Source organism: Poeciliopsis prolifica, unplaced genomic scaffold (genome assembly GCF_027474105.1).
Source record: "Poeciliopsis prolifica strain line A6 unplaced genomic scaffold, Auburn_PproV2 SCAFFOLD001, whole genome shotgun sequence".
Lineage (NCBI taxonomy): Eukaryota > Metazoa > Chordata > Actinopteri > Cyprinodontiformes > Poeciliidae > Poeciliopsis > Poeciliopsis prolifica.
The window spans coordinates 106,841-122,566 of NW_026562376.1; the positions used below are offsets into that span (position 1 = coordinate 106,841).

General features: G+C 41.8%; 1 protein-coding gene across 1 annotated transcript; it reads right to left on the reverse strand.

Annotated features, from left to right (window-relative positions):
- Window positions 1-517: 517 nt before the first annotated feature.
- Window positions 518-13,587, reverse strand: si:dkey-238o13.4 (uncharacterized protein LOC560780 homolog). The gene is made up of 6 exons (XM_055030103.1): window positions 13,411-13,587; window positions 2,404-2,511; window positions 1,691-1,830; window positions 1,433-1,529; window positions 958-1,082; window positions 518-807 (listed from the first exon to the last, which is right to left on the reverse strand). Exons 1-6 carry the CDS (start codon window positions 13,493-13,495, stop codon window positions 631-633), a joined length of 732 nt encoding a protein of 243 aa, XP_054886078.1. The 5' UTR covers window positions 13,496-13,587; the 3' UTR covers window positions 518-630.
- Window positions 13,588-15,726: the final 2,139 nt, after the last annotated feature.

Sequence of the window (15,726 nt, forward strand, 5' to 3'; positions counted from 1 at the left end):
AGGGTTGATCGGTGCTGAAGGCACAAAAGGGTTTCGCTCCTGCCTCCCTGGTGTTCCCTCACGTGATGTCATTGCATAGCATCATGATGTCATCGCATTGACGTCATCATGATGTCAGAGCATGTGAGGGTTTCGGGAAACATGCCGAGGTGGATCAGAGCAACTCTTTGTGATGGAAACATTTTATAAGAGACCTTGACCCAAGGTGGGTCATCCAACCAGAACCGGGTCAGACCCGTTCTGCTGCAGGAGCGGTTCCTGGTTCGGGCCGTCCCCTCCGTCTGGAGCTCGTCCTCCACCGGCCGGGTCAACCCAGGATTCATCAGAAACAACTCGCCGCGAACCGATGTGACACGATTTCCTGCCGCTTCGCTGCGTCTGGTCGGCTGTCAGACGAAAACTTGTCAGCCTGCGTCAACACAGCAACCTGCCACAGGCGATCCATCAGCAGAAGCAACCAGAACCAGAACCAAACTGGTCAGAACTTTTCTCCAGAACTCCATTTGTCAAAAAAATCTCCCAGAATTCCTCAGGTTTTATTTTCAACATGTTTAATGTTTTGGACAGAAAATTTTACAGGAATTCTTTTAGCCTTAATCTGGACAGAACCAGAACCGGTTCTGTGGGGTTCTACAAGTTCCCTTCCAGCAGCTGGGTCTTCAGGTCCGCAGGGCTGCCGACGGTGAACACGCGGTGGGAGGAGCTTCCTCGCTCCACCAAGGTTGCCACTGCAACGCCCAGGTCCAGATGGCTGAGGTAGCCAGGCGCCAGGCGCTCTGGAGTCGCCACACCTGTGTTGATCTTCACCTGTTGGAGAGGAAAAGGAGGCTGGAAGAACTGCATGGTGGGAGATGAACCATAAAAAATGGCAGATTCAGCAAAACAACTCAAACATTAAAACATTAAAAGGGCTGGGAGGGGTCAGAGGTCAGAGCTAGGGGTCAGCCCCTCCCTCACCTGGCACAGCCTGCAGTCTACCTGCGGGTATTCGTCTCGCAGAACTTGGCAGAAGGCCAGCGCGCTAGCGGCGCCGACCGTCAGGAAGCCGGTCCCCGCCATCAGCAGCTGCTCTCCGGCTCCCCCTGGAGGCAGAGCCACACAGAGCACACTGGGGTTACTGGGAGCTCCCCCTCCCCAACATGTTTCTTCTGGGTTTGTTAGAGAACATGAGAGAACAAACGGCATCTGTACAGTGGAACACGGTGGTGGCAGCATCATGCTGTGGGAAGATGGCCGCAGCTAAATCAGGACAATCTTGGAGGAAATTGTGGGGTCAAAGTTAAACTTTTAACAAGGTGACCTATGGCAGCCCATGAATCAGAGGTCAAATTCATGGGCTGGGGGTCAAAGACGTTTATTGCTTCTGATTCTTGTTGCCAATGGCGACGCAGCATAAGAGCGTCCCGGGGTTTGAATATTTTGCCACGGTTACCTGTGATGAAGGTGTAGCTGCAGGACGGATCGTCCCTCACCAGGGGAAAGAACGTCTTCCAGGAGACAAAGGTGCTGAACAGCAGCGCGTCCAAAACCTGCAGAGGACGACAGGCAGTTCTCATGAGGACACGAGGGACAATCAGGAGAGGACGGCAGGGGACATGCATGATCCCTGTGTGCTGCAGGCTGTGTGTGTGCTGCAGGCTGTGTGTGTGCTGCAGGCTGTGTGTGTGCTGCAGGCTGTGTGTGTGCTGACCCAGTGCAGGTCCTGGAGGGTCTGGGTGTGTGGTGGGCCGCCCTGCCACCAGCTGAAGCCCAGGGCAGAAACCACGTCCGTCACTTTCCCGACCTGCTGCAGCAGCTGCTGCTTCGCCTGCTGCGCTCCGTCCTCTGAGCCTGGACAAACGGAGAGCACGTCCTCATGGCGTCCCAACTTTAATCATCGCTTTAGCATGTACATGCACTGATTTAACATTAGCATGCCAAGACGTTAAATTAAGGTTAGCATGCTAACCTGTTGGTTTAACATTAGCATGCTAACTCATTGATTTTACGTTAACATTGTTAACGCTTTGATTTATTAGCATGCTAACATGATGAATTAAGGTTGGCATGCCAACTTGTTAATGTAATGTTAGCATGCTAACGTGTTGATGTTCTGCAGCCGCAGTTTTACAGTGCAGGAAATTCAAGCATCGAGAAGTTAAGCAGCAAAATGCTTGAAGAAGAAATGGGACCTCTGGGTCACCATGGAAACCAGCTTTCCCATCTGCACCTGTTGAGCAGAACTGATTAGCATGCTAGCAGGTGAGCTAGAAACCTGTTGGGGCGCGACTATTTGCAGGAGTCCGTCAACTGCTCCAGCAGGAAACAGGACCTGGCAGGTGGTCATAATGTTCTGCTGGACTGATTTTGTTGTTCTGTTACTGCCATTCACCAGAGGAAGCGTCATGCTGTGGGCCAACTCACCCACATTCCCCACTACAGCGATGAGGTTGTCCTTGCTGCTGGGAGAGACGAAGGCACGGAGTCTCTCCAGTCGCCCGCCGTCTCTGGAGATCACCGCCGCCTTGAACCCTGAAAACGGAGCAACACCCCAACTCAGCAACTAAACCCAACTCAGCAACTAAACCCAACTTAGCAACTAAAATCCAACTAAACCCAACTCAGCAACTAAAACACAACTAAACAACTAAAACCCAACTAAACAACTAAAACCCAACATAACCCAACTCCGCAACTAAACCCAACTCAGCAACTAAACCCAACTTAGCAACAACCCAACTCAGCAACTAAACCCAACTCAGCAACTAAAACCCAACTAAACAACTAAAACCCAACTAAGCAACTAAAACCCAACTAAACAACTAAAACCCAACTCAGCAACTAAAACCCAACTAAACAACTAAAACCAAACATAACCCAACTCCGCAACTAAACCCAACTCCGCAACTAAACCCAACTCAGCAACTAAACCCAACTTAGCAACTAAAATCCAACTAAACCCAACTCAGCAACTAAAACACAACTAAACAACTAAAACCCAACTAAACAACTAAAACCCAACATAACCCAACTCCGCAACTAAACCCAACTCCGCAACTAAACCCGACTCAGCAACTAAAACCCAACTAAACAACTAAAACCCAACATAACCCGACTCAGCAACTAAAACCCAACTAAACAACTAAAACCCAACATAACCCAACTCAGCAACTAAACCCAACTCAGCAACTAAACCCAACTTAGCAACTAAAATCCAACTAAACCCAACTCAGCAACTAAAACACAACTAAACAACTAAAACCCAACTAAACAACTAAAACCCAACATAACCCAACTCCGCAACTAAACCCAACTCCGCAACTAAACCCAACTCCGCAACTAAACCCAACTCAGCAACTAAACCCAACTTAGCAACTAAACCCAACTCAGCAACTAAACCCAACTCAGCAACTAAAACCCAACTAAACAACTAAAACCCAACTCAGCAACTAAAACCCAACTAAACAACTAAAACCCAACTCAGCAACTAAAACCCAACTAAACAACTAAAACCAAACATAACCCAACTCCGCAACTAAACCCAACTCCGCAACTAAACCCAACTCAGCAACTAAACCCAACTTAGCAACTAAAATCCAACTAAACCCAACTCAGCAACTAAAACACAACTAAACAACTAAAACCCAACTAAACAACTAAAACCCAACATAACCCAACTCCACAACTAAACCCAACTCCGCAACTAAACCCAACTCCGCAACTAAACCCAACTCAGCAACTAAACCCAACTTAGCAACTAAAATCCAACTAAACCCAACTCAGCAACTAAAAACAACTAAACAACTAAAACCCAACTAAACAACTAAAACCCAACATAACCCAACTCCGCAACTAAACCAACTCCGCAACTAAACCCAACTCGCAACTAAACCCAACTCAGCAACTAAACCCAACTTAGCAACTAACCCAACTCAGCAACTAAACCCAACTCAGCAACTAAAACCCAACTAAACAACTAAAACCCAACTCAGCAACTAAAACCCAACTAAACAACTAAAACCCAACTCAGCAACTAAAACCCAACTAAACAACTAAAACCAAACATAACCCAACTCCGCAACTAAACCCAACTCCGCAACTAAACCCAACTCAGCAACTAAACCCAACTTAGCAACTAAAATCCAACTAAACCCAACTCAGCAACTAAAACACAACTAAACAACTAAAACCCAACTAAACAACTAAAACCCAACATAACCCAACTCCACAACTAAACCCAACTCCGCAACTAAACCCAACTCCGCAACTAAACCCAACTCAGCAACTAAACCCAACTTAGCAACTAAAATCCAACTAAACCCAACTCAGCAACTAAAACACAACTAAACAACTAAAACCCAACTAAACAACTAAAACCCAACATAACCCAACTCCGCAACTAAACCCAACTCCGCAACTAAACCCGACTCAGCAACTAAAACCCAACTAAACAACTAAAACCCAACATAACCCAACTCAGCAACTAAACCCAACTTAGCAACTAAAATCCAACTAAACCCAACTCAGCAACTAAAACACAACTAAACAACTAAAACCCAACTAAACAACTAAAACCCAACATAACCCAACTCCGCAACTAAACCCAACTCAGCAACTAAACCCAACTTAGCAACTAAACCCAACTCAGCAACTAAACCCAACTCAGCAACTAAAACCCAACTAAACAACTAAAACCCAACTAAGCAACTAAAACCCAACTAAACAACTAAACCAACTCAGCAACTAAAACCCAACTAAACAACTAAAACCAAACATAACCCAACTCCGCAACTAAACCCAACTCCGCAACTAAACCCAACTCAGCAACTAAACCCAACTTAGCAACTAAAATCCAACTAAACCCAACTCAGCAACTAAAACACAACTAAACAACTAAAACCCAACTAAACAACTAAAACCCAACATAACCCAACTCCGCAACTAAACCCAACTCCGCAACTAAACCCGACTCAGCAACTAAAACCCAACTAAACAACTAAAACCCAACATAACCCGACTCAGCAACTAAAACCCAACTAAACAACTAAAACCCAACATAACCCAACTCAGCAACTAAACCCAACTCAGCAACTAAACCCAACTTAGCAACTAAAATCCAACTAAACCCAACTCAGCAACTAAAACACAACTAAACAACTAAAACCCAACTAAACAACTAAAACCCAACATAACCCAACTCCGCAACTAAACCCAACTCCGCAACTAAACCCAACTCCGCAACTAAACCCAACTCAGCAACTAAACCCAACTTAGCAACTAAACCCAACTCAGCAACTAAACCCAACTCAGCAACTAAAACCCAACTAAACAACTAAAACCCAACTCAGCAACTAAAACCCAACTAAACAACTAAAACCCAACTCAGCAACTAAAACCCAACTAAACAACTAAAACCAAACATAACCCAACTCCGCAACTAAACCCAACTCCGCAACTAAACCCAACTCAGCAACTAAACCCAACTTAGCAACTAAAATCCAACTAAACCCAACTCAGCAACTAAAACACAACTAAACAACTAAAACCCAACTAAACAACTAAAACCCAACATAACCCAACTCCGCAACTAAACCCAACTCCGCAACTAAACCCAACTCCGCAACTAAACCCAACTCAGCAACTAAACCCAACTTAGCAACTAAAATCCAACTAAACCCAACTCAGCAACTAAAACACAACTAAACAACTAAAACCCAACTAAACAACTAAAACCCAACATAACCCAACTCCGCAACTAAACCCAACTCCGCAACTAAACCCAACTCCGCAACTAAACCCGACTCAGCAACTAAAACCCAACTAAACAACTAAAACCCAACATAACCCAACTCAGCAACTAAACCCAACTTAGCAACTAAAATCCAACTAAACCCAACTCAGCAACTAAAACAACTAAACAACTAAAACCCAACTAAAAAACTAAAACCCAACATAACCCAACTCCGCAACTAAACCCAACTAGGCAACTAAACCCAACTCCGCAACTAAACCCAACTCCGCAACTAAACCCAACTAGGCAACTAAACCCAACTTAGCAACTAAACCCAACTCAGCAACTAAACCCAACTCAGCAACTAAAACCCAACTAAACAACTAAAACCCAACTCAGCAACTAAAACCCAACTAAACAACTAAAACCCAACTCAGCAACTAAAACCCAACTAAACAACTAAAACCAAACATAACCCAACTCGCAACTAAACCCAACTCCGCAACTAAACCCAACTCAGCAACTAAACCCAACTTAGCAACTAAAATCCAACTAAACAACTAAAACCCAACATAACCCAACTCCGCAACTAAACCCAACTCCGCAACTAAACCCGACTCAGCAACTAAAACCCAACTAAACAACTAAAACCCAACATAACCCAACTCAGCAACTAAACCCAACTCAGCAACTAAACCCAACTTAGCAACTAAAATCCAACTAAACCCAACTCAGCAACTAAAACACAACTAAACAACTAAAACCCAACTAAACAACTAAAACCCAACATAACCCAACTCCGCAACTAAACCCAACTCCGCAACTAAACCCAACTCCGCAACTAAACCCAACTCAGCAACTAAACCCAACTTAGCAACTAAACCCAACTCAGCAACTAAACCCAACTCAGCAACTAAAACCCAACTAAACAACTAAAACCCAACTCAGCAACTAAAACCCAACTAAACAACTAAAACCCAACTCAGCAACTAAAACCCAACTAAACAACTAAAACCAAACATAACCCAACTCCGCAACTAAACCCAACTCCGCAACTAAACCCAACTCAGCAACTAAACCCAACTTAGCAACTAAAATCCAACTAAACAACTAAAACCCAACATAACCCAACTCCGCAACTAAACCCAACTCCGCAACTAAACCCGACTCAGCAACTAAAACCCAACTAAACAACTAAAACCCAACATAACCCAACTCAGCAACTAAACCCAACTCAGCAACTAAACCCAACTTAGCAACTAAAATCCAACTAAACCCAACTCAGCAACTAAAACACAACTAAACAACTAAAACCCAACTAAACAACTAAAACCCAACATAACCCAACTCCGCAACTAAACCCAACTCCGCAACTAAACCCAACTCCGCAACTAAACCCAACTCAGCAACTAAACCCAACTTAGCAACTAAACCCAACTCAGCAACTAAACCCAACTCAGCAACTAAAACCCAACTAAACAACTAAAACCCAACTCAGCAACTAAAACCCAACTAAACAACTAAAACCCAACTCAGCAACTAAAACCCAACTAAACAACTAAAACCAAACATAACCCAACTCCGCAACTAAACCCAACTCCGCAACTAAACCCAACTCAGCAACTAAACCCAACTTAGCAACTAAATCCAACTAAACCCAACTCAGCAACTAAAACACAACTAAACAACTAAAACCCAACTAAACAACTAAAACCCAACATAACCCAACTCCACAACTAAACCCAACTCCGCAACTAAACCCAACTCCGCAACTAAACCCAACTCAGCAACTAAACCCAACTTAGCAACTAAAATCCAACTAAACCCAACTCAGCAACTAAACACAAACTAAAAAAAAAACCCAAAAACTAAAAACTAAACAACATAACCCAACTCCGCAACTAAACCCAACTCCGCAACTAAACCCAACTCCGCAACTAAAACCCAACTCAGCAACTAAACCCAACTTAGCAACTAAACCCAACTCAGCAACTAAACCCAACTCAGCAACTAAAACCCAACTAAACAACTAAAACCCAACTCAGCAACTAAAACCCAACTAAACAACTAAAACCCAACTCAGCAACTAAAACCCAACTAAACAACTAAAACCAAACATAACCCAACTCCGCAACTAAACCCAACTCCGCAACTAAACCCAACTCAGCAACTAAACCCAACTTAGCAACTAAAATCCAACTAAACCAACTCAGCAACTAAAACACAACTAAACAACTAAAACCCAACTAAACAACTAAAACCCAACATAACCCAACTCCACAACTAAACCCAACTCCGCAACTAAACCCAACTCCGCAACTAAACCCAACTCAGCAACTAAACCCAACTTAGCAACTAAAATCCAACTAAACCCAACTCAGCAACTAAAACACAACTAAACAACTACTAAACCCAACTAAACAACAACATAACCCAACTCCGCAACTAAACCCAACTCCGCAACTAAACCCGACTCAGCAACTAAAACCCAACTAAACAACTAAAACCCAACATAACCCAACTCAGCAACTAAACCCAACTTAGCACTAAAATCCAACTAAACCCAACTCAGCAACTAAAAACAACTAAACAACTAAAACCCAACTAAACAACTAAAACCCAACATAACCCAACTCCGCAACTAAACCCAACTCAGCAACTAAACCCAACTTAGCAACTAAACCCAACTCAGCAACTAAACCCAACTCAGCAACTAAAACCCAACTAAACAACTAAAACCCAACTAAGCAACTAAAACCAACTAAACAACTAAAACCCAACTCAGCAACTAAAACCCAACTAAACAACTAAAACCAAACATAACCCAACTCCGCAACTAAACCCAACTCCGCAACTAAACCCAACTCAGCAACTAAACCCAACTTAGCAACTAAAATCCACTAAACCCAACTCAGCAACTAAAACACAACTAAACAACTAAAACCCAACTAAACAACTAAAACCCAACATAACCCAACTCCGCAACTAAACCCAACTCCGCAACTAAACCCGACTCAGCAACTAAAACCCAACTAAACAACTAAAACCCAACATAACCCGACTCAGCAACTAAAACCCAACTAAACAACTAAAACCCAACATAACCCAACTCAGCAACTAAACCCAACTCAGCAACTAAACCCAACTTAGCAACTAAAATCCAACTAAACCCAACTCAGCAACTAAAACACAACTAAACAACTAAAACCCAACTAAACAACTAAAACCCAACATAACCCAACTCCGCAACTAAACCCAACTCCGCAACTAAACCCAACTCCGCAACTAAACCCAACTCAGCAACTAAACCCAACTTAGCAACTAAACCCAACTCAGCAACTAAACCCAACTCAGCAACTAAAACCCAACTAAACAACTAAAACCCAACTCAGCAACTAAAACCCAACTAAACAACTAAAACCCAACTCAGCAACTAAAACCCAACTAAACAACTAAAACCAAACATAACCCAACTCCGCAACTAAACCCAACTCCGCAACTAAACCCAACTCAGCAACTAAACCCAACTTAGCAACTAAAATCCAACTAAACCCAACTCAGCAACTAAAAAACAACTAAACAACTAAAACCCAACTAAACAACTAAACCCAACATAACCCAACTCCGCAACTAAACCCAACTCCGCAACTAAACCCAACTCCGCAACTAAACCCAACTCAGCAACTAAACCCAACTTAGCAACTAAAATCCAACTAAACCCAACTCAGCAACTAAAACACAACTAAACAACTAAAACCCAACTAAACAACTAAAACCCACATAACCCAACTCCGCAACTAAACCCAACTCCGCAACTAAACCCAACTCCGCAACTAAACCCGACTCAGCAACTAAAACCCAACTAAACAACTAAAACCCAACATAACCCAACTCAGCAACTAAACCCAACTTAGCAACTAAAATCCAACTAAACCCAACTCAGCAACTAAAACACAACTAAACAACTAAAACCCAACTAAAAAACTAAAACCCAACATAACCCAACTCCGCAACTAAACCCAACTAGGCAACTAAACCCAACTCCGCAACTAAACCCAACTCCGCAACTAAACCCAACTAGGCAACTAAACCCAACTTAGCAACTAAACCCAACTCAGCAACTAAACCCAACTCAGCAACTAAACCCAACTAAACAACTAAAACCCAACTCAGCAACTAAAACCCAACTAAACAACTAAAACCCAACTCAGCAACTAAAACCCAACTAAACAACTAAAACCAAACATAACCCAACTCCGCAACTAAACCCAACTCCGCAACTAAACCCAACTCAGCAACTAAACCCAACTTAGCAACTAAAATCCAACTAAACAACTAAAACCCAACATAACCCAACTCCGCAACTAAACCCAACTCCGCAACTAAACCCGACTCAGCAACTAAAACCCAACTAAACAACTAAAACCCAACATAACCCAACTCAGCAACTAAACCCAACTCAGCAACTAAACCCAACTTAGCAACTAAAATCCAACTAAACCCAACTCAGCAACTAAAACACAACTAAACAACTAAAACCCAACTAAACAACTAAAACCCAACATAACCCAACTCCGCAACTAAACCCAACTCCGCAACTAAACCCAACTCCGCAACTAAACCCAACTCAGCAACTAAACCCAACTTAGCAACTAAACCCAACTCAGCAACTAAACCCAACTCAGCAACTAAAACCCAACTAAACAACTAAAACCCAACTCAGCAACTAAAACCCAACTAAACAACTAAAACCCAACTCAGCAACTAAAACCCACTAAACAACTAAAACCAAACATAACCCAACTCCGCAACTAAACCCAACTCCGCAACTAAACCCAACTCAGCAACTAAACCCAACTTAGCAACTAAAATCCAACTAAACCCAACTCAGCAACTAAAACACAACTAAACAACTAAAACCCAACTAAACAACTAAAACCCAACATAACCCAACTCCGCACTAAACCCAACTCCGCAACTAAACCCGACTCAGCAACTAAAACCCAACTAAACAACTAAAACCCAACATAACCCAACTCAGCAACTAAACCCAACTTAGCAACTAAAATCCAACTAAACCCAACTCAGCAACTAAAACACAACTAAACAACTAAAACCCAACTAAAAAACTAAAACCCAACATAACCCAACTCCGCAACTAAACCCAACTCCGCAACTAAACCCAACTAGGCAACTAAACCCAACTTAGCAACTAAACCCAACTCAGCAACTAAACCCAACTCAGCAACTAAAACCCAACTAAACAACTAAAACCCAACTCAGCAACTAAAACCCAACTAAACAACTAAAACCAAACATAACCCAACTCCGCAACTAAACCCAACTCCGCAACTAAACCCAACTCAGCAACTAAACCCAACTTAGCAACTAAAATCCAACTAAACCCAACTCATCAACTAAAACACAACTAAACCCAACTCAGCAACTAAACCCAACTCAGCAACTTAAACCCAACTAAACCCAACTCAGCAACTAAACCCAACTCAGCAACTAAACCCAACTCAGCAACTAAACCCAACTAAACAACTAAAACCCAACAAAACCCAACACAGCAACTAAACCCAACTTAGCAACTAAAATCCAACTAAACCCAACTCATCAACTAAAACACAACTAAACCCAACTCAGCAACTAAACCCAACTTAGCAACTAAAATCCAACTAAACCCAACTCATCAACTAAAACACAACTAAACCCAACTCATCAACTAAAACCCAACTTAGCAACTAAAACCCAACTAAACCCAACTCAGCAACTAAACCCAACTCAGCAACTAAACCCAACTCAGCAACTAAAACCCAACTTAGCAACTAAAACCCAACTAAACCCAACTCAGCAACTAAACCCAACTCAGCAACTAAAACCCAACTTAGCAACTAAAACCCAACTAAACCCAACTCAGCAACTAAAACCCAACTTAGCAACTAAAACCCAACTAAACCCAACTCAGCAACTAAACCCAACTCAGCAACTAAACCCAACTCATCAACTAAACCCAACTCATCAACTAAAACCCAACTTAGCAACTAAAACACAACTAAACCCAACTCAGCAACTAAACCCAACTCAGCAACTAAACCCAACTCATCAACTAAAACCCAACTTAGCAACTAAAACTCATCTAAACCCAACTCAGCAACTAAACCCAACTCAGCAACTAAACCCAACTCAGCAACTAAAACCCAACTTAGCAACTAAAACCCAACTAAACCCAACTCAGCAACTAAACCCAACTCAGCAACTAAAGCCAACTCAGCAACTAAAACCCAACTTAGCAACTAAAACCCAACTAAAGCCAACTCAGCAACTAAAACCCAACTCAGCAACTAAACCCAACTCAGCAACTAAATCCAACTCAGCAACTAAACCCAACTCAGCAACTAAAACCCAACTAAACCCAACTCAGCAACTAAACCCGACTCAGCAACTAAAACCCAACTTAGCAACTAAAACCCAACTAAACAACTAAAACCCAACTAAACCCAACTCAGCAACTAAAACCCAACTAAACCCAACTAAACCCAACTCAGCAACTAAAAACCAACTCAGCAACTAAAACCCAACTTAGCAACTAAAACCCAACTAAACAACTAAAACCCAACTAAACCCAACTCAGAAACTAAAACCCAACTAAACCCAACTCAGCAACTAAACCCGACTCAGCAACTAAAACCCAACTTAGCAACTAAAACCCAACTAAACAACTAAAACCCAACTAAACCTAACTCAGCAACTAAAACCCAACTAAACCCAACTCAGCAACTAAAACCCAACTTAGCAACTAAAACCCAACTAAACAACTAAAACCCAACTAAACCCAACTCAGAAACTAAAACCCAACTAAACCCAACTCAGCAACTAAACCCGACTCAGCAACTAAAACCCAACTTAGCAACTAAAACCCACTAAACCCAACTCAGCAACTAAACCCGACTCAGCAACTAAAACCCAACTTAGCAACTAAAACCCAACTAAACCCAACTCAGCAACTAAACCCGACTCAGCAACTAAAACCCAACTCAGAAACTAAAACCCAACTTAGCAACTAAAACCCAACTAAACAACTAAAACCCAACTAAACCCAACTCAGCAACTAAAACCCAACTAAACCCAACTCAGCAACTAAAAACCAACTCAGCAACTAAAACCCAACTTAGCAACTAAAACCCAACTAACAACTAAAACCCAACTAAACCCAACTCAGCAACTAAAACACAACTAAACCCAACTCAGCAACTAAAACACAACTAAACCCAACTCAGCAACTAACCCTAACTCTAACTCTCTGGTTTTCCAAAAAGATGTTTCAGAGGAAAATCTGCTCCATTCTGGACTTTTCAGAACTTCATTCATCTGGAACCGCCTCATGGAAATGATCTGGTTCCGTTGGGCTTCAGTTAATAACTTTATGCTCTCAGTACAGATGTGACTTTATCGATAATGGGGGAACGCGGGTTGTTTCGGGTTCCGGTTCGGCTGGTTTTACCCTTGAAATCGCTTAAAAACACAATAAATTCTAAATAGTTCAGCTGATCATGGCTGGAAAATATTGAAAACCGCCAGGAAAACTCATCAAAACTGAAATACGAGGCGCAAAACTGCGCTGAATAAGAGTGACAACAATAATAACAATCTTAATAATAATAATGGTATTAATAATAATAATAATAATAATATACCTTTATCCAGCAGGGCTTTGACTATGCCAGAGCCCACCGTCCCCGCTCCTCCCAGAACCAACACGACCCGGTCTGAGTTGGACATGACCGCAGATGGACAAGCAGAGAAGATTCTGGTTCGTGTGAACTGGACCTGAAGCGGACCGCTTCTGGCCGCAGCGAGCTGCAGACCAGGCGGAGGAGCGGCTCGGCCCCTCAAGATCCGCCCCTCAAGCTCCGCCCCTCAAGCTCCGCCCGCGGGCCGCGGCGCCTGGACGGGTTGGCAGGTTTTTGTTCAGGCTGCCAGGTTTGTGATGCCTCAGAATATGGATGAGTCAGGATGAAACTGAGATTAAATTATGATTAAAGTCAAATTAAATTCAGTTTGCAGGCGTTGCATAAATTTTTTCTTTTAGTTGTTGATTAAAGGGGTTCAAGCATATATAACTCTGATATTATGCATCTTCCCCATTACTATTATTATTAGTGGTAGATTATTATTACAATCACTATTATTAAAGATCTGTATTATTGAAGATTATTATCACATTGATAAGTATTTTATTTTTATATATTGTTATACCAGTTCGATCCGTTTGGTTCTACTGTAGCATCAGATTATAGGTGCTCAGATAAATACATGCAGATAAACCTTATAATAAATCATTAGAGATCAGCCCGTTATGACCGGCGCCACCTGGTGGAGGGAGTTGGTTCTTCATACTGGTTGGTGAGTTCAGCTGACGCGCGAGGCCGGTCCGGTTCGGTCTGGTTCTTTCCCAGGTCATTCGTTCCCTGGGCGGCCCTGAACCGCAGCAGCTCACACTGGAGAACCTCCAGGTTCTGGTTCTGATGGACCCAAACAAACTCAGATGTTTCATTTTGTCTTGTAGAAATTACATAATAATAAACACTCAGATCAGCTGATGATTTGACTAGAAATATTTTCTGGCACTTTTTGGATCCAGTCAGAAGATATAAACCAGTAGTCAAAAAATAATTTATTATATTTCATTTTTATTAAAATATAATAAAGCTTATGCTTTATGAAATAAATAAAATTCACAGCACAAGTTTACATTTTGTAGTTTTGATGTTTCGATCTATGCTGAACTGCAGCGGTCACAGAGCTGAGCAGCTTCACCGTTCTCAGCTCAGTCATTCTGCTGCTAATGTTAGCTGCTAACTCATTCTGCTGCTAACGTTAGCAGTTAACTCATTCTGCAGCTAATGTTAGCTGGTAACTCATTCTGCTGCTAATGTTAGCTGCTAACTCATTCTGCTGCTAATGTTAGCTTTTAACTCATTCTGCTGCTAATGTTAGCAGTTAACTCATTCTGCTGCTAATGTTAGCTGCTAACTCATTCTGCTGCTAATGTTAGCTTTTAACTCATTCTGCTGCTAATGTTAGCTTTTAACTCATTCTGCTGCTAATGTTAGCTTTTAACTCATTCTGCTGCTAATGTTAGCAGTTAACTCATTCTGCTGCTAATGTTAGCTTTTAACTCATTCTGCTGCTAATGTTAGCTTTTAACTCATTCTGTTGCTAATGTTAGCAGTTAACTCATTTTGCTGCTAATGTTAGCTTTTAACTCATTCTGCTGCTAATGTTAGCTTTTAACTCATTCTGCTGCTAATGTTAGCTGCTAACTCATTCTGCTGCTAATGTGGTTGGTGGTGAGGATTAATGGAGGAATGGAGGTTTGGTGTGAAAAAAGATAATTTAATTTGAACTCTCTCCAGGTAGAAAACGGACACAAGGCGTTCTTGATAGTTACTGGCATTTAATAACGATATTTTTACAGAAAGACATTCTCAGAGAACAGACAGCTATTACAGCAAAACATTTACAATAAAGTGGCTTGATGTCTAAAAACAGACGCATTACATCACCTTTAAAAACACATGGCTAATAAACTCCACAAATTCTTCCATCTATTTCCACAAAAAACTAAAATACAAAAATGCGCTTGAAGCCGAAAGGTTTCAGAAAGAATCTGGTGTAGCGTCTTTTTCACCAGCTAGGAAAATAAAGAAACCTAAAAATATGCGCCTAAGCAACACAACAAATTAAACATTGGTTCCATTCCAGTAACGTTTGTACAACCTTTAATAAACATAAAATATTTTACATCACTTTAAGTCAAACTGTATAACTGCCGCCAATGGCAGCGACATTATCAATCAATCAATCAAATGTTATTTGTATAGCACATGTCAGCAGCAAGGCATTTCAAAGTGCTTTACATCATAAACACAAAAACACAAAGTCATAGAATCAACAATACATTGTTCCATATTACATTTCTAATAAAACTCTAATCAGCTGGTTTTTAG